This window comes from Trachemys scripta, chromosome 4, assembly GCF_013100865.1.
Source record: "Trachemys scripta elegans isolate TJP31775 chromosome 4, CAS_Tse_1.0, whole genome shotgun sequence".
Lineage (NCBI taxonomy): Eukaryota > Metazoa > Chordata > Testudines > Emydidae > Trachemys > Trachemys scripta.
Window position 1 is genome coordinate 101,718,622 of NC_048301.1, and position 19,342 is coordinate 101,737,963.

The 19,342-nt window shown below is 39.0% G+C and overlaps 1 protein-coding gene across 19 annotated transcripts in view; it reads right to left on the reverse strand.

The window, feature by feature from the left end:
- The window catches only part of PLEKHA7 (pleckstrin homology domain containing A7), a gene marked incomplete at its 3' end in the record, with an annotated part of 276,779 nt that overhangs the window by 54,490 nt on the left and 202,947 nt on the right, over window positions 1-19,342 (reverse strand). For 17 of the 19 annotated variants that reach the window (XM_034770147.1, XM_034770144.1, XM_034770154.1 and 14 more), the window contains 2 exon segments: window positions 2,755-3,246; window positions 11,437-11,615. In XM_034770147.1, the coding sequence (XP_034626038.1) occupies window positions 2,755-3,246; window positions 11,437-11,615 (671 nt within the window). 19 annotated transcript variants of the gene reach the window in all.

The window sequence follows — 19,342 nt, forward strand, 5'->3', positions numbered from 1 at the left end:
TATTGCTCAGCATGAGCGTGTTTAATAGGAAAGTACTGAACAGGTTTAGCTTGGGTTTGACTCATAAAAGAATTAAAACAAAAAAAAAAACACCCAAAGACCAGATTCTTCTAAAGTTCTGTATTCACCATGTCTGCCTGTGCATTGAAGTCTTCAGATTGAAGGCTGGAGCATCACCTCTGAATGACTACAGGATGTGGGCGCCCCTCACTTGGAATTACTTAAAAGAAAAATCACTAACTTCCTGGGAACATCTTTTAAAACTTTCTACCTCAGTCATTTTCAACCTGCATAATCTTTTTGGATGTCTTACTTTACAAGGGTGTGTTATTGAGAGCCAAAGCTTATCAATGCCATAGAACCAGCTATGGGTACTATATGAAATGGGAGGAAAAGTATCTTTTTAAAAAGGTCTTATGCCACCTTCCAGATATTAAAGTGTTGATCCTGAGCCTACAATAATTATGCAAATGGACCCCTAGAGCCCACACAGAGTCTCGGTGATATAAATAGGTCTCTGTGTAGACACATGAAGTTCACTAGCATGCATCACATTGCAGGATCAGGGTCTTGATTTGAGTTGAGTTGAGCCAGGAAGCAACTTCATATGTATTTCATGCATCAGCAATTATGAGGTTTTTAAAATTTAAAATAAAAAACTAACGTTTATAAATATTACTTTTTAAAATGATGGGTATATACATTTAAGAAATAGTCATCAGATTTATTGCCCCAAAATAGTGCATTCTGCAAATCATATCCTGCAGACTTATTATTATAATTTAATGAATGACAGCATAATCCATGAACTGTGAAGCACCATAAAACTAAGTGGGCTGTTCATGGTCAAATCCAACAAATTAAAATAAAAAGTGAATTACACTGGCCATCTCTCAAAGTTAATATTACTACCTTAAATTTCTATAACACTCTTCATCACATCCCACTAGCAAAAGTTTCATAGAAAGCTTTATGGTAACAATACGCCCGGTCGTTTTATGTCTCATTCAAAAGATGGCATCTGTAATTGCAATGTCCCTATCACCAGGCTGGGAAATTTGCATAATATTAACTCAGAGGGAAAAGTGAAATCTGTTAATTTTCCTAATGCCTCCTAGTTAGGTACTAATCAAGTCTGACCATTACCCACAATTTCTTTCTTTTTTTTTTTTTTGGGGGGGGGGGGGGGGTGGGGGAGGGAAGGGAATGTTTTCAGTGGCTTTCCTATAACACTGTTCTGTTAATTTTTAATCATAATTATAATGTTTTTAATTTTTGTATGTTTGTGTGGCTAGTATAGAACACCAAAAGAAGATAGTACATTGTATTTATATAGCATATATTAGCAACAATGCATGTTTAGAAAAAAATACTAAAGACATAATTTCCCCTACCTTTAACAGTATCCACCCAAACAAATAAATAGGCAAATAAAACAGAATGATAAAAGAATTAAAAATTATTGAAAATACTAGATTAAGGCAGCATACAGGCTTCTGATGATAGGGTTATTTTGTTTTTTGGTTTCTTTTGAGGGGAGGGGAGTGGACAGAGGAGGAAATGAGAGGATCAGAAAACTGGAATTTCAGAGTTTGCATTATTAATTGAAGTCTCTTACTGGAACTCCAGCAGAGAAATATGAACAATTTTAATATGTATTTAATTTTTTTTAATTTAAATTTGTTCTCCCATTGATATCCATCACAATTTTTTTTTTTATTTAAATTTGTTCCCCCATTTATATCCATCACAATTTGAGTCCTCCCCACCCATAGGTCACACATTCGATTTTCTCCTATTCATTACCACTTCATCTCAATTTCATAAGTTTCCTTTAATATCTAAGGCTCTGATCCTAAAAAGTTAACTCCATGTGGGAGGACTTGTGTGAGCGTATAGCCCCCAACTAACTTTACAGGGACTCCACAAGGAGTAACTTGCAGGATCAGTAAAAGCAGATACCTATTACTTATCAGACCATCACTTTCCAGAAAGAGAAAGACCAGAGAAATACATATGTGCACACCCACCTTGAAGAAAAATAAACAGATGAAAACATTGGTAAGTTACAGATAATACAAACATTAAGCATTCCATCTGCCTATATGCCCTGGCTTTCATGTAATTTTCAGACTAAAAAGGAACAAGATGTATCTTGTATGCCACAGTGACATTTTAGTGCTGCTTCGTTAGACATATTGTGCATCCAAAATACTGAAGAATCCAGTTACACTGCATTTCATGTATGTGTTACATACCAACATGACCCATATACAAGAATTGTGGGGGAAAACAAACAAGGGGAAAAGATTAAAATTTCTCTCTCTCTTGTTTTTAAGTGGAAAACAGGTTAAACTTGTAATCTATTTTGTCCATGAATAAAAGAGGACTTTAAGAGTTAGTCTTTTCATATTGGCTCTTAAATTTTGACTAAATTCAGGTCAAATTTTTTAAGAAAACATCCAATATGTTCAAAGAGAATATAAACATATACCAATAGCTCATATTTTCAGTTGACAATCAAAATGTGAACACATTTAAGGAAATGTTTTCATCAGTATCATACTGACTTTTCCAAAATTCAAAGTACATATTTTAAAAGTGTTATTCTGCACTGGAAAATTAATAGTAGTCACTGCATACTATCTTAATATGGTAGTATTCTGCTTGGTATAAAACAAGTTATCTGACATTTGTTTTCCTTTATTTTGAGAACCCCACAATTAACTATTTAAAGACTGGCTTATTACTAACCTTTTTGTGTCTCCTTTTTGGACTTTTACCCAGTGCTCCACTTGAGTCATGTTGTTTTTCCTTTGCATCTGTTTATCTGGATTTGCTCTGGGAACAAACCCTCTTTTATACAAACTGGTACCATTCTGCTCCACTGGGCCAACACTCATGTTTAATGAACTAGGAAACGTCCCATTCTTCTCAACTGGCTGAGGCTGAGCTACTTGGGGCCGAGATGCACTTGTTAAATCTGGAAACTGATCAACTTCTCCTGATGTTAATGGATGCTTAGATTTTCCCCTCTTAGCCTCCAGAATTTCTTTTCTGAAGACATAACGTTCCTCATCTTCTCTTTCTTTTCTTATCTCTTCATGCCTATCGTATCCAAAGGTTTCAGTTGCTTTTTGATAACTTTCTTTTATATCAGCAGTATCCACCACCTTTGCACGCTCTTTGCAGGAATCCACATGGTTAGCTTGGGGAACAGCTTGCTGATCCGCTTTTTCTGTTTCTCTGCAATGAAAATATGTGCTTATGTGAACACCACTTTAGTGTGAAATCTTAAAAGAAAAGTCAGTGTAGATTTGCTAAGATTTTAAGAAAGGGAAGCCCACAAAAATAGCCTCTACAGCTGGTGATAACCTGATGCACCAGGGGTGTGTGACTGCAGATAGGACTGGGTGAGAATCCTTTGTTCCCCCATTTATACAAACCATTACTAAGGAAGCACCAAAGAAACTTATTTTCAGCTGCACTTTGCTAGAAACAGTTATACTTAATTATTGAAAAATAAACTGAAAATACTGATAGCACAGCATAGTGTTCAACTTCTGTAAATGTAAAATTGTGTGTTACAGGGGTTGGGAGGGAAGAAGTTGTAGACTTAAAAACAAATTCCCAGGAGAGGAAAACACCTGCCATGTGGTATAAGCGTCTCCATTTCAAAGGGGAAAAAATTCTCTTAGAAGTATTTTTATAAGCTCCAAGAATAAGGCATTTCTGATAAGGATGATATAGCAATATCCAGAGAGAGATGAAGTCCCATCAGAAGCAAGAGAAATCATTCTAACCCTTAGTCAGTTTGGTGGCTAAATTTTAACACGACTATCACAGATAAAATTGTTAAATATGTTATTTTAAGTACTTTATTTTAGGTATTTTCCTTTTTTCTAAACCTTGCCAAAACCCAAAGCAGAATATCTTTTGAGATTATTTGATAATTGGAAGTGTTAGGTACTATTGTTGGTTTATATTATTTTTGATAGCTAGCCCACTTCATCTGTAACTTTCCTCATTTAATCCTTTTTGGCAGTTTATTAAGATGTCACTGATCTCTAAGTAGCACTACATCTTCTCTGAAACCATATGACCTGATAGTCAGTTTTTGGTATCAGCATCTGTAAAGCTTCAAAGTACATAGCCTCGCTGTCCGGGGCAGCTCCAGGCACCAGCGCACCAAGTGCGTGCCTGGGGCGGCAAGCTGCAGGGGGCGGCCTATCGGTCGCTGTGGCGGCAGCTGTCAGGGAGCCTTCGGCGGCATGCTTGCGGGTGGTCCGCCGGTCCCGCAGCTTTGGCGGCAATTCGACAGTGGGTATGCCAAAGCCGCGGAACCAGCAGACCTCCTGCAGGCATGCCACTGAAGCCGCGGGACCAGCGGACCTCCCGCAGGCGCGCCGCCAAAAGCCGCCTGACTGCCATGCTTGGGGCGGCAAAATACATAGAGCCGCCCCTGCTAGCTGTGAAGCCTTTTCTTGGAGTCTCTGTTTATTAAATCTGTCAGACTTTGGCTGATATATTTTTAAACTGGCAGTGCACAGATATTAACCTGTTTTTTTAAATGCTATATCAATTAAAAGATTTTGGGACACAGAGGTCCTAAACCAGACTATCCAGTGTCACCGTGACATTCCCATCTTCAAGAGACTAAAGCTATATTTTCACTTTCCTTTTAAGGGCCAGACAGAGTCTACACTGCTTAAGTGCCATTGTGTGAACAAATTCCATTCAAGAACTGGGCAATTCTGTAGTTCTGCACAAGCCCTTAGCTGCCAAGATTCTAAACACGTAGAGAGCTACTCAAAAATAAGGACACATTTTTTGCATAATGTTTGTCCCTTTTTTCGTTGAAAATTTTTGAATATCAATTTTTTTCACCCATCTCTATTTTTTAAAGAGACAATTCTCAAAAAAAAATATTTTTTTTGAGGGGTCTCACCATGGCAGCCAGTTTGCAGGGCTTGGTTCAAGTGTATTCGGAGGTCCAGGAGGATCAATTAAATTGAGCCACCCTCCCATGTAATTATATGATTCAAATTGCAAGGGCAGGTATACAGGAAAGAACGGAGAAGGACGGAAGGTCCAGAAGTAAAGACAGGAAATAGGCATCATGCAGGCAGCATGATCACTTCAGAGTCCTGAAATAGCTTAAAGGGCAATCATCCAGGCACAACTACTGAAGCAGTGGAAGAAACAAGATGGTAAAATACCTAGGCTTTGTATTCTCTAGGGGGGAAAAATGTTTTTTTAACTCAAGGTAAAATCCTAGTGAAGACAAAGCAGTGTGTAGTGTTCACACAAGTTAGCAGGTTCAAGAGACTTTGGGAGAGCCTACACCCAGTCAACTTGGGCAAAAACTACAAACTGCTTTGTCTTCACTAGAATTGTTTGAGTTAGCTAGCTCGTGTTAAGAGCACACATTTTTCTTAGTAAAGACATCCTAAAGAGGATGGGACCCTGAATCACTCCCCCCTCACCCACAAAATACCCCCACTTTTCCTGTATCCATGTCAAAACAAGGAAAGCAGGCAAGCAAGCAGCTCCAAATGTCTGGACAGAGCCTGGGCGCTGGTGTCTCCACTATTCACAAAGTATAGCTCTCCCCATCATTATAGGATGAGGAAGAAGAGAGCCTGAAAAATGCCCTTATGTCTAATTGCCTGAGGACTAAAACCATACTAAGTTTCCACTGGCACATCTTTACTTCCTATAAATAAATCAATTTTGCACCTATAAATAAATCTGTCCCACTTATGAATAAATTAATTCTGTCCTACAAACTCCTACCCCTATCAAATAAATCTCAATACTGCCACCCTTCTCCAAGCTCCCACCTCTCCTCTTCTTCCCATTTGAAGTCCCTATCTTTCTCCTCACACTGCTGTCTTCACCCCCAAAGACCAGCCCCATGTGTTTCAAGAATAAAGACTGACAGTTTAAATAAACACACAGCTCTCCAACCATAGTCTAAGTAAGCTGAAAACAGGAATGAATGATGAAAGATTCTACCCCATCCAATACAAACAATATTAAATAATCATTGCTAACTGAAAGAGCACCATCTAAAGCAACTGGAGTTAGGGATATGAGTACCTTTCTGATAAAAATGTCTGCATTTTCATCTTCAGCAGTTACTACTAACTCTCAGTCACATATTCAGTCTTGTGCATGGTCATAATTTACATGCTACTAACTTTCTTGGGATTTTCCCTACCAATTTTTGTTTAGATTTATAGTGCATGGTTACACAGGGATAAAAGACCAGCAGCACAGCCGCGGCTGGCCCGAGTCACCTGATTCGGGTTCGCGGGGCTGGGGGCTAAAACTCTCTGTGTAAACACTCGCCAGCTGGGCTGCTTAACTGTTCAGTTCTCCTTCCGGGGATTTATCGCTGTCCGATTGTAGGCCACTTCCCCAGTGACCTTTGGGGTAGGGAGGAGACTCAGGCCTACCCAGTACTCCAGGCCCCAGCCCAGGGATTCTCATGCCGCTATGTCCCTTTAACAAAACTACCTTCAATTCCTTGGGACACTTCCCCTCAGCCCCAGCCTTCAACGATGCTTCACCCTTAGCACAAGGCTCTTCTGTGCTCAGGCCCAGCAGCCAGCCTGGAGCTCTCTCTCACTCCCCTGGACCCTGCCAGTACTGAGCTGTCCATGGTGCTGCAGTTCCCTTTGGCCAGCCAGGAGCACCAATTTCCTTCCTCTGGCTCCAGCCAGGAACTGCCTGTCTCTGGCACTGCAGCTCCTTTTTATATGGCCATTCCGGGCTCCAATTAGCTGCTCCCTGAAGCCTCTCTGATTGGCTGCTTCCTGAGCAGTGTCTCTAGGCTGCTCGGAGGACTTAGCTCCACTGCTCCTTTCCTGGGATGGGTGTGCCTAGACCATGAGGCCTCCAGCAAAGAGCCTCCGGGCCTGGTACATCCCGTCACAGGTTCAAATAAAGATGCTCCTTTTCTTATTTTTCCAAATTGCTTTTCAGACAATTACGTAAGTACACATCTTTTGAATATTAATTCCTTCAAATATATGTTATTCTACCTTCGCTTTCTGTTTTATTCCTTCACAATTCAATGTTAAATATGGGCGAAAAAATGGAATCAGTATGTAAAATTTACAGGCCTCCCTGATATTTTTCCTTTCAATTGTTCCTAGCCATAACTTATAAAGAACATACTGTATATACTTGTTCATTAGCCCGTTCATTAGACCCCCCCCCACAAGATGGTTAGGTAAAAATAGCAAAAACTGTGTGACCCTTTCATAAGCCGACCCTATATTTCAGGGGTTGGCAAACTTTGGCTCCCAGCCGCTGGGTAAGCTGCTGGCGGGTCAGAACGTTTTGTTTACCTGGAGAGTTCACAGGCATAGAGCCCCTCAGCTCCCAGTGCCCGCGGTTTGCCGTTCCCAGCCAATGGGAGCTGCGGGAAGTGGCGCACCACTTCCCGCAGCTTCCATTTGCTGAGAACGGTGAACTGCGGCCATAGAGAGCTGAGGGGCTCCATGTCTGCAGACGCTCCAGGTAAACAAAATGACAATGTATTAGCTATTCAATTCAATGATTCAATAGAGTTTAAAATCATCACATTTTGGTGTAGACCTGTTTATAAGCTGATCCCCACTCTTTGATGCATCACTTTTTTACCAAAATTATTCAGCTTATGAACGAGTATATACAGTACATAATGGGCATCAGCATGCAGCCAAAACCAAAATCACAGTTTTGGAGCTAGATTCCAGAGCAAAAAGATTAGTTACTGGCAGGTCTGTTATTTATACCTAGAAAAAGAAAAGTAATCTCATTACAGGATACAGGTATGGACATTGTTAAAACTGCTTCTGACAATAATTAACTGGAAAACACAAGGGTTCTGGAATTTGAAGGTTATCCGTTGTTTATTGTTTGAGAGTTTTGCCAAAAGCAAGCACTAGGCGCAGTACTTCTGGGAAACTGCATTGTGAAATTTTAATCTTCAGCGCCTAAGGGTTAAAAACAGGATAAGCCCTCAGTATAAAAACAGTTCTCTTTTCAGAATAGGTGTAAGAAAAGGAATACATTGCCAAAGTCAAAATGTAGAAAAGTAGTACTAAGTCAATTGTAAGAACAGGGAAAAACTGGAAGCAGCTGAAGACAAACAGTTATTGTTTGATTTAGTCCTCCCCTCACCCACCAATCCCAGGTTAGATAGGGAAGTCTTCAGCAGACTAGAGGATATCTCCGGTCTATTACATGTTCCTTTGTTCTACACTTTATAAAACTTAAAAGACTGGCACAAATGTTTCTGAAATTGTGTAGGATGCTTACTAGTGAAGTGGGCCAAAATCTTTCAGAAAAAAATAGTTGTCACCTGCATTTCTATGCATTTACATCTGTATCTGAACTTGTCATTAACTCTTCACTAATTTTGATTACCACTTTAAGTAGAGTTTTGAGATCCCTCTTTGAAAAATTCAAATGTGAATGTGAATGTGAATTTCTGTCAACTAGCTAAATCTAGGATTATTTGTTTCCACACAAAAGATGCAGTGGTTCAACAAAATCAGTTTTTAAATCCATTTAGCTAAAGTAGTGCAAACCTTTATGTGGAAATGCAAATCTGTTTACACATGATTTACATAGATATAATCAAATTAACGAGTGGTCAATAGAGGGCTGCACCAATTTAGCTAAATCAATTTAAAAACTGATTTTAGTTAAGACACTGCAACTTCTGGGTGTATCCAAGACCCTAATTCTATAGTCCTAGAACTTTACCTAGGCCACTTGGGGCAGGAGGTGGTGTCAAGAAAATGAGGGTGATGTGCCAAAGAGAAGGCAAGATTTGTGGTTCCTGGGAGACAGGCAGGTCAGGGTTTGCTGGAGAAGCAAATCCAGGCATCACACTCCTTTATACAAGTCCGTCTCTCCCAGTCTGAGAATTGCCCTCTGCCTGCCATTGTGTACCACACCTTCCCTCATGCTGTGAAACAATGAGACACATACATCATAATATGTTTAAAAAAGATCCTGGCTGGATCCTTTGAGATCCCTTCCTCTATGTAGGAGGTAGGAGAAATAAAATGAAGGGAGTCACACACTGAACAGACATGGAGACATACCCCCTCACTGAACAATGTTGTGCTATGGGCCATGCACAAGCATCCCATTGTGTTACAGGAACCTCACATCAAACCTTTTTTAACCAACCAACTGCACTGGAACCTGCTAAAGTTGCAACAATGAAATTGAAAGCCCGCAAACCCGACCTCCTAGATGCTGGGGGGAAGGTGAAAAAATCCACTCAGCAGTTTGCCAGTTTTGCCATATGGGAAAAATCCCTTTCAGACTCCAAACAAAGTATGGCCATCAACCTAGCCCCCAATCAGAAGAGATCAAGCTCGTTAGATATGGGTGGGTAACGGCAGGTCTCGAACACAGTCAAACTGATGAGTCATCAGCAGAAAGCAAAAGAACTCAAACTGGCTACTACCAGCAGTAAAGGGAAAGAGAAACTACCCCGTTCTACCTATCCCAGCAGGTAAAAGCCAATCAGCCAACTCCGCAACGCTCCACTGTCCAATGGCAGGGAGTGTAGGGGAAAGAATGTGAAGGCAGGAGGTGTCCCTGTTCCCTCCAGATCATCAAAGCTGCACTCTGGTAGCAAGGATGAGATAGATCAAGGCTGAGTGTTCTCAGGTCCCACTCATTTTATGTAATATGTAATGAGTATACATGAAACAAAAGAAGGGAGTGAAAGTTGATTAAAATCAATTAACGTTTGAATAAGCTGTAACAATGACCTACACGTCATATACTGAGCCAACATTAACAGTATTTTGTTGCTGACTGCATTTTGCTATTACATTCAGACTATCAATTTTTTATTTCTGTGATGGGTTTTCAAAGTTTGCCTCTCAAGGACAAACTGCTCTTGCCTCTCGGTTTGTCCTGTTTGGTGACCAGCTGTAAGAACAATTCATCTTTAACTATGGCCCCCCTTTGTGTCATATCAGCAACTCAACAGTTAATAAGTTTTTTTCTCTATTATCTTTTACCTGAAATAAACATATATAACTAAACAACCTCTTCACGTTGCATATCCACATATCAGTCAGAGCCCTCCAAAGAGGTATTTAATTTAAAAATTACAGAAAAAAAAGAATAAAAGGGTGGTAAATATTATATATCCTTGGTGTGAACATTGAGGGAAATTCCTTTAAGATGGCATTATACTAACATCACAAAAAAGAAAATAAATATTATTTAAGGTGTGAGATAATCTTAAAAATTGATTACTATTGTAGAGTTCATAGTCTCTTCTGATCCATCATCATAGGGGGTGGTCTTAAAAATGAAGTCTCTCTTACTTTTTGTCTATTTATGTCCTGTCTGAGCCAAAACAGTATTTTTCTGGTCTCTGAGAGCATTTTCAACTGCTAGCTCCTCATCCCAGCCTCTTTTGAAATTTACTGCTCCACGATTGCTTTTTCCTGGACTTCAGAATTTCAGCATTTCAGAAATGAGCTTTAGAAAAAAGTAGTGCCTAGGAGCTCCAATCACAGACCAGGACTCCACTGTGCTAGTTATATAACATAGAGCATATCCCACCCCCAAAATGTTACAAAACGCAGTGTTAGAAAATACAGTAAGTCAAGATGTTAACTAATACTAGTTTCCAAGATGTATCTACACACTTTTATTCCATAACTGAAAAACATGGGAAAATTAAAGTTGATAAAGTATATTTGTCCTTTTCTTATAGTTTGGTTTTTACTCTCTACTCTTTAGAATATCCCTCTTAGAAATTTGAAAACAGTATCCCCATTCCACTTCTCTCCAAAAGTTTTTTTTTTGCCCTATTTTTTTCTTTTTAAACTTGCTTCATTTCATTGTCCACACAGAGACTTAGTGCGCAGCAAGCCAGGGTGTGAATAAATCTATAGCACACTAGCCTGTTGCACACTAAGTCACTGTGTGGACCCTGCTACAGTGTACTAAAAGTTCCATAGTGTGCTGTGACATACTGCACTCTATGGATCTTTTAGAATCCAGTAGGAGGGTCCACAGAGTGACTTAGTGCGCAACAGACTAGTGAGCTGTAATTTCATTCACACCCTGGCTTGCTGTATACTAAGTCTTCATGTGGACAAGCCCTAGTACTTTTTTTGTGTACCAGCACCACTGATGCTGTCAAAACAATTTTGAACTTTACTTTGTGCTCCCTAGCTTGTTGATTCATTAGCATCTAAGTATACTAATGTAGGACGGCTATAAAAAAAATCCACAAATTTCTTTAAAATCAGAATGAATTGTATACATCTCATTCACTGATTTAAAAAGTTAAAAATGAAAAAAGTATTCTCTTGCTTCTAAAAATATATTTTAACTCACTACTCTTGATTTTTGAAATAAGTTTTTAGCTGCAAGTTAGTAACATATTCAACTTGCCTCTTCAGTGATGAACGTGTTTGCATCAGAGTAGCTTGATTCATGGCACGGATCCAGTCATTCATATCCTCTAGGGTATCTGCACTGAAGTAGTATGTGCGCATTCCTGAATGCTCTCCCTGACAGCCAATAACAGAACTCTTATTATAAATGTATGCCCTCATCCCTGTGTGGACAGCCTGGAAAAGCAAAAAGCAAAGACAAATTAGACAAAACTATCATTCCGAGCCTAAAAATTTATTATAACTTGAGTGGTTACCTTAAAAAAAAAGTTAAGAGTTCTCACAGTATCCTCCTGTATAAAAAATAGAAGATATCACACTAATATAACCACTGCAGTGTGACAAATGTTGAGTTTTAATGTCACTTTGCAATTTTATTTTAGATCAGTTGATGCTGTGTAGTTCCTTTCCCTCTTTTTCATATCATTAAAAAAATTTGCAGCATTTTGTTCTGTTTTTCATACCAATAATTGGAGCTTTTCATTTTATTCCTATCTTACTTGATGTATTTTATTTGCGGTGAACACAATACAAAACAAACTAATGGATCTTTTAGCAAGAATTGCTTAAGTGAGCCAATTTTCCTAGATCATATCATGAAGCAATCTGTTTAGAAGAAACACAATACAAATCTTACCATACATGTTTTTTTAAACTGGCATTTTAGGAATAATTGTATTGCATGTTAAGACCTTTAGGTTAAACAATATACTTAAACAAAAAACACTAAATTAGCTACAAAAACACTACACTTGATAATAAAGTTAGCAACATTTATTGAATTATTAAAGCACATGGTATTGTATTTCAAATGTTATTGCATACAAAAAGCTTCCATGTGCCATCTCAAAATCAAAACTATTTGAGATATTTAGATACATCAAGCTGCTAGCAGCTAAGTATTAAACTTCAACACTCTGACATTTCTATTGTTCTTATGTACATAATTTTATATCAAATGTGTGTTTTCATTATTCTAGTCTAGTTATGTTTAATCAGATCTTACCCACAGTTCCATAAAAAGACATGGTACCTAAATTACTAAGTCTCATCAGATGCTCCTTCCTGAAACAAGCTACAATATTTCCTGTGTGTTACATTATAAATGCACTTCAAAAGTAGACATTCAGAACTCATCTGCTACTGTTAACAGAATTAACAGCAACTGACAGCCATTCACAGAATCATAAGTGAGGTCAGCAATTTTCAAGTTCTCTCTACTAGTTAGTACTTCAAAAATCCTCTATTTTAGCTTGAGAAGCTTTGGTTTTATTTGGTTATATTTATTTAATGACAGAATCAATGAATCTCCCTCTTTTTTGTTGCATTACCAAGTACTGGAACTGACTATAAAACTCCATTTACCTTGTAGGTTCATGAAATCAATATTTTGAGCACATTAGTAATTTAACTGTTCACAGTTTTTGGACAAACTACAGCTAGTATCAACACACACAAATACTAACTACACAAAAGCATTTTTTAACCAAGTGAATTTTTCATTCACATATGTATAAAACAAACATGCTTTTTATTTTATAAGCTACATTCCACATATAACTCTTACAGCTGGACTTCTGTTTTGATGGAGTCTTTTCCCACTTGTTATTCTACACTGAAAAATACCCTACCATCATACTTGGCTTTAGAAATACAAACAATTTTGACAGAACACAATATGTTTGATCTTGTGTGAAGCTACATGATCTGTTATATACTCTAAAATTGCTGAGTTAGTGTTAACATCAGACTCTCACTTCAATCATGTGCAAACTTATTCTCAAATAAGGGGGTTTTCCCACTATTTTCAGCACTCCGTGTTTTGTAGACAACTTTCTCCCTCCCTTCCTTTTTTCCCAGGGCTGCAAACATTTGAACATGGTCTTTCACTCACCTACATGACTGCTACAAGGGAGCCCTCTTATTTCCTTTAAGACAGCTCTATCATATATTTTGTTCTAGTGCAAGTCTTTTGGCTGCCACCTCCCATCTCACTAGGCAGGAAGGCTGATCAGACCAGCAGTGTATTAAACAGGACAGCTTAGAAAGAAGGGGGACAGCACATGCCTGGGATTTCAAGGCCTTCCATGTCTTATTGGCCAGCCAAGGGGAGGGGAGGATGGGAGAGAGGGTGGTGTAAAGAGGGAAGCTGACTGGCCTCTCACATCCCCCTAACTTCACCATTAATTTAAACCTCTACTGAGGTTTTGGGGGGCACCTCAGCTGCCTATCCTCCCTCCTTATAATTGTAGTATAGTAGCTGTGGTCTTGGATGCACAGAATCTGACCACTCACCTGTTTTGGGATTAAGAACAAATTTTTCCCATTGTGCCAGTCTGGCAGAGGCCTGTTGGGTTATTTCACCTTCCTCACAGTAAAATGGAAGTATAGTTTTGTTAAAAAGAAGTAGGACTTAGAAATTAATATTAGTAATTTGTAGGAATGTTTAGTTCATTGCAACTTGCTGCCACTGTCCAGTGTGGATAAAGGCCAAAAGGGCCAACTCCCAGAAGTAAGAGACCTGGAATTTCACTGGTGGACCTTGTGACTATGGGAGAAGGGGAGAGCTGAAGGCTTTGCAGATTGAGGACCCTCTTTGATAACCTCCTGCCCTCCTTGGAGGGGGGAGGATGGGAGGATTCAGAAGTGAGCTGAGTCCTAAAGATAGGCTGAAGAGGGTCTACTCCCAGTTATGAGGTTGTAGAGTGGGAGCCATGCAACCTTGGACTGAACACACTTAAATGCCTGGTGCATGAGAGTCACAGGAGATGAGACATGTTCCCGAGGGTTAAGTTAATAAAGCTGAAGCCTGCTGCTTAAATTGAACTCTGTCTTCATTCACCTGTATATCCTGATTAACGCGGTGTGTCTTTTCTCTCATAGAATTCTATTACGTTCTCTCTCAAGGTAGCCATGTTCACCATGCAACTGGAAGAGAGTGTAGGATACTATTTGCCTAACAAACTGTATAAGCAGCAAGCAATATGTATATGGCACTTTCTCCCTTCAAAGACTGAAGAAATTACATGTATAGCCTCAGAGAATGAGGAATAAAGATGTCATGCTATTATCAAACCATGACTCTCAAAAGAGTTAAGAGAATGTAAAATTGGTCAGAATAACAGTCAAACGTATTCCAGATATCTATTAGTAGCACGTCAAACACGCAAGAAAGAAAACCACAATCTTATGCTAGTGTCTCATGGCTGTCACTGCTAACAGACACAGAAGAGTTTTGACAGTCTTATTTTTTATTTTAAACAATTGTTATTAAGGATATCTACAGCATACTAAATAAGCCTGAAATATAACACATGCACATACACAATGGGGGGAAAAATAATATTGGTACCTATTCATGCATTCAGATGCCTTATTCTGGACAGACAGAGGAAAAGGCAGGCTCTCTCCCATAAGGCCCAGAACGAGAAATGGAGAGCAAACCCCAAGAGCATACCAATAAGGACAAGACAAGGACAAAAAAAGTTGAAGTTAAAATAGTAAAAGGATTCAGGTTTTCAAGGACTATATTTTAACACAAAGCTACACTGATTAAAGTAAGTAATAACTAATGTTAAATGTCTAGAACCATTAAGTTCATAGATAGAAATACTAAACTAAGAGAAAGTCACAATTACACAGAGAAAGTTAGCAACTTTTTACACATTCCTCTGAAAGTCAGGCATCACAATGACTTATGAAAATACAGCAGAATAATTCCTCTTACTCTTAGGTTGAAAAGTGTCAAATTTATGGAACACTTATGAGCCAAAATTAAAGGAATATCTCATCCCTCAGCTAGACAGTGAATCGGTTTCCTGTAAAAATTATCAACATTATGTGGAGAGGGAAGAGGAATTAGATATAACAACTCTTCAGGAAATCTAGAAGCTGGGACCACTTTTTCCCCCTCCTCTTCCTCCATTCTAAAGCCTGAAACAGTCCCTTTCAGGTATACAGAGCACAGTATTTCTTCAGTTTACATTATGGTAATAAATCCATTAGATAGATTTAAGGTACATAAGATACCAGAGAGCTTGAAGGGAAGGCTCCCTGGTAGCACATGTGCCTTAAATCTGGCTAATGGATTTATATATAAAGAATGAAGTATGTCAGCACCAACTTCAGGAAGCAGCGAGACACTATGAGCAACTGACGAAGGTGGCAGCCCAGATCCCAACAGGTCTCAGCAATGAAGAGCAGCTCCACATAGTAAATCCTGATTTCCGCTAATAAAGGACATTAAAATACCCAGAAACAGTGTTGCACTGGCCTCTATTTTACAAAAATTGGGATCTCTCTCGTTTCTTCAAGAGATGAATCCTCCCCGTCATAGAAGTTATACATGGTAGTATCAATGTAAAAGTAGAGGTTCTTGGTAGGGCTGATGTAATTTGTGATCTCTCACTGAAGTTTTATTACTACTCCATCTTATTCATCTTCACCATATTGGACTTAAAGCAACAAATCATGGACATGATTCTGCAGGATCAGAACTTATGCTTGTATACATGCTTACAAAGAATTGTTCCTTTGCCAAAGAAATGATGGAAGGCTCCCCCACTTTCTCAATCTAGTATAATGGAGGAATATTCCTAAACTATTTTTTTAGTATTATAGTTAGATAAACTTAAAAAACATTCTCTATGAAAATACTTTTCACACACAAGAACAATCAAAAGTAATCTTTTCTCAGGGAGAACTCTCCAGCTTTTAGTAAGATTTTAATGACTTGACAATAGTCCGTGTTTTAAACTGTTTAATACTAAGACCAGCTCAACAAACTAAATACATCTGTCAGAAAATAAATGTTTAAAATGGAAGCTGACCAATAACTAAACTCATACTTATACTGTAATTGGAATTTTGCACTAATCTAAATAGAAGACAGACCACGTTTAAAATATGACAGGATACATTTTCCACTTGTTCAGGACTTCAGTGTGAAAAAAGTCCTATCTTTATTTTGGGATTAATCTTGTTGTGTTTTCTATTTCTAGCAGCATTTAGTTATGACATATAACGTTCACCCATGCTCTGTGTATTTAAGGGTACTGAACAGATTAGATAAATGTAATGGCTAGTGAGTGATGGAATTCTGGTAAGGAAGTGCTCTTGAAATTCTACAAGCTGACACGTGATGCTGTAGGTGTGGAATTTGAGACAGTCTCACGTTATCACTACTATAGAAATCCTAGGAAATCTATTCTTGCCCCTGCTACATACTTTGTTCTGAGTTAAGAAAGCCACAGGTCCTGGCTTTAAACCTGCATTCAAACATCAGAGAAAAGCTTAAGTAGAGTCAATTCTAGCCCAACAAATAATCTTTTACAAATAATACACGGCAGTCTATGTGTGCATGATTTATTTTATGAGTTCTCCAGTAATAGCATAACATCAGCTTTGCAATAAAATCCTACATGACATCAGGAGATATTTTCCCCCTTAGTTTTGTGAAGAGATCATTACTGAAAGTCTTAGTATAATAGCTTATTGTAATTTTAACCAAATGTCCTCACCACAACTGAATGTGGTGGGTCTTTCTCCATCCAGCAAGAAAAAGGGTTTTTAAGGTTCCCACTGCAATTGGGTTACAAGGGAGGAGGAAAGGGGATGGACTTACTTTATCAGAGCCAAGGGGTGGAGGGGATAGGAAGTGGATGGACAATGTGGCAGCACTGACCTACCATGTGCACCAGAGGAGGGGGAAGTATTTATACTCTGTACATTTGGGAAGGAACTCTCATCAATCACCAATCAGTTGCACGCAACTTCTCACTCATGAGATCAGAATAGGACTGAGCTTTATCATCATCTGCTGTAGACATTGTACTAGTTCCTTGGAAGGAATTTTTGCTTCACCACCAGATTGGCTGAGGCATGTTTTTTTTTTTTTTTTGCTTTCCTCACAGCAAGTCAGGGCAAAGTACATAAGGAGGACAGGTCAAGATGTGGCAAACTTAGTAGGTGGCAGGTGTCCAGTGCAGGTACTCATTACAGAGAGGATATGGTTCCCTGATAAATAGGAATTGGAAGGGGATTTAAGGGACGGCATTCCCTAAGAAAGCTGAAAAAAGGGGAGTTGGGGCTCCTAATGTCTAGTACAGTGGGAAAACAACCCGCCCCCTCTTTTCCAGCCCTCCTTAACCCTCATTTGAGGAGAGAGTGGTGGTGTCCCAGCAATGGACTGGGACCAAGTTGGATTCCAGATAAGTGTAAACAATTAAGGCAAGAACAATGACCTGAACTGTACGATTTATTGCTGGGTATTCCCAGATACGTTAAGTCACTCATTAAACCACATACTTTCCCTCTTCGCTTTCTTCCTGCATGGCTGAGTCTATGACTATATAATTGTCAAAGACGAACTGAAGCCCAGTTAGGATACTCTAAATCATTTGAGAAGGAATTTTGACAGAAGTAACTGAATTGCTTCTGAAATTGTTATTTAACCATAACCATAAACATGGCAAACTGCAGAACTAGTGAGGAGTGATACACATTTGTTGATCTACCCTAGGTAAAAGCACAAGGTTGACAGATGTAAGTGTCAATATCAACACCAGAACTTGCATCCTGGAGATGATGTCTGGCTCTTGAAACCCATCTACATTCTTTTTTTCTTTTGTGATAGTTTTACATTAGTTTACAATCTTATAACTTTATTATAAAAATGAGAATGTTTCCAAGCAGTAATTTTTCACTAAAAAGGTATGTTTTAGCTAGCACAACTATCCTAAAGAAGATATTCTCTTTGCAATTGTTTCTTATTTTTCCATGATAATACTTCAGAAGATGTAAAAGCTTGGACCTCCATTTTATCTCTTTTTCCAATATTTGCTTCTTCCTAGGGAAAAGAATCTAAGGAGAAAAGGTTTACTGAGTCATACCTGTTAAATGTTGGAGTGAAGATTCTTTTACAAAGGTTCCTTTGTAAATTTTTCCTGTTACATGGTGTCTGAAGCTACATCTACACTACAGTACTTGCAGCTGTGCCGCTGTAGTGCTTGTGGTGGAAACGCACTAAGTTGATGGGAGAGAGCTCTCCCATCGGTTTAATAACTCCTGCCTCCGCGAGAGGTGGTAGCTATGTTGGTGGGGGAAGCTCTCCTGCCGACATAGTGCTGTCTACACCTGCTCTTAGGTCGGTGTAACTTACGTCGCTCAGGGGCTACACCGAAGTAACCTGTAGTGTAGACAGGGTCTCAGCTCTCCATATTTATTTATTTTTACAAATTTGCAAAAATACACTGAATGTTTCTAGAAAGTGCACTGGATTTGGTCACCATACCCCCTTCTTTACTGGAACTGGTTCTACGGTGCCTACATATAGAAGGGACATCCTGTCTCAGCAAATGTTTGTGACAAGAATCCCTGAGGAGGGACAAGGAAAGAAGGGTGGGATGGCAGGATGGAGGAGAAATGGATGGAGTTACCCAATGTTATAATCTGTAATTTGTATAATTTGCTTCCATGCAGGTCAAAAATGGGAGAGATGATCACCAAAGGGAGGAAGATGGGTAGGTGTGGCGTTGCTGAAGATTCCCAAGATAGGTTCTTGACCTTCAGTCAGATAATCAAATTGACATTTTGATGATAATAAGGGTTGGATGGTGGTAGTGGTTGCAGCAGGTGGTCTCTTCTTCTGATATCTGTCTTTTCTTAGGGACTATAAAAGATGAAGAATTGGACCAGATGGATCTCCGTCCCCTTTGTGATCTACTACTCATTTGTAGGAGTTTATAGAGAGTGGCCCTTGAGTCCTTTAAGGTGTGCAAAATTCTTTGGTGGACTCACTGAAAAGTCTCAGTGTGAAAAGGAAGGCCTTCTATGATATTTAGACCTCCCTAAGACATGCTAATAGCTGCAGCCAAGATGCTTAATGCATGACAACAGTAGTAGAG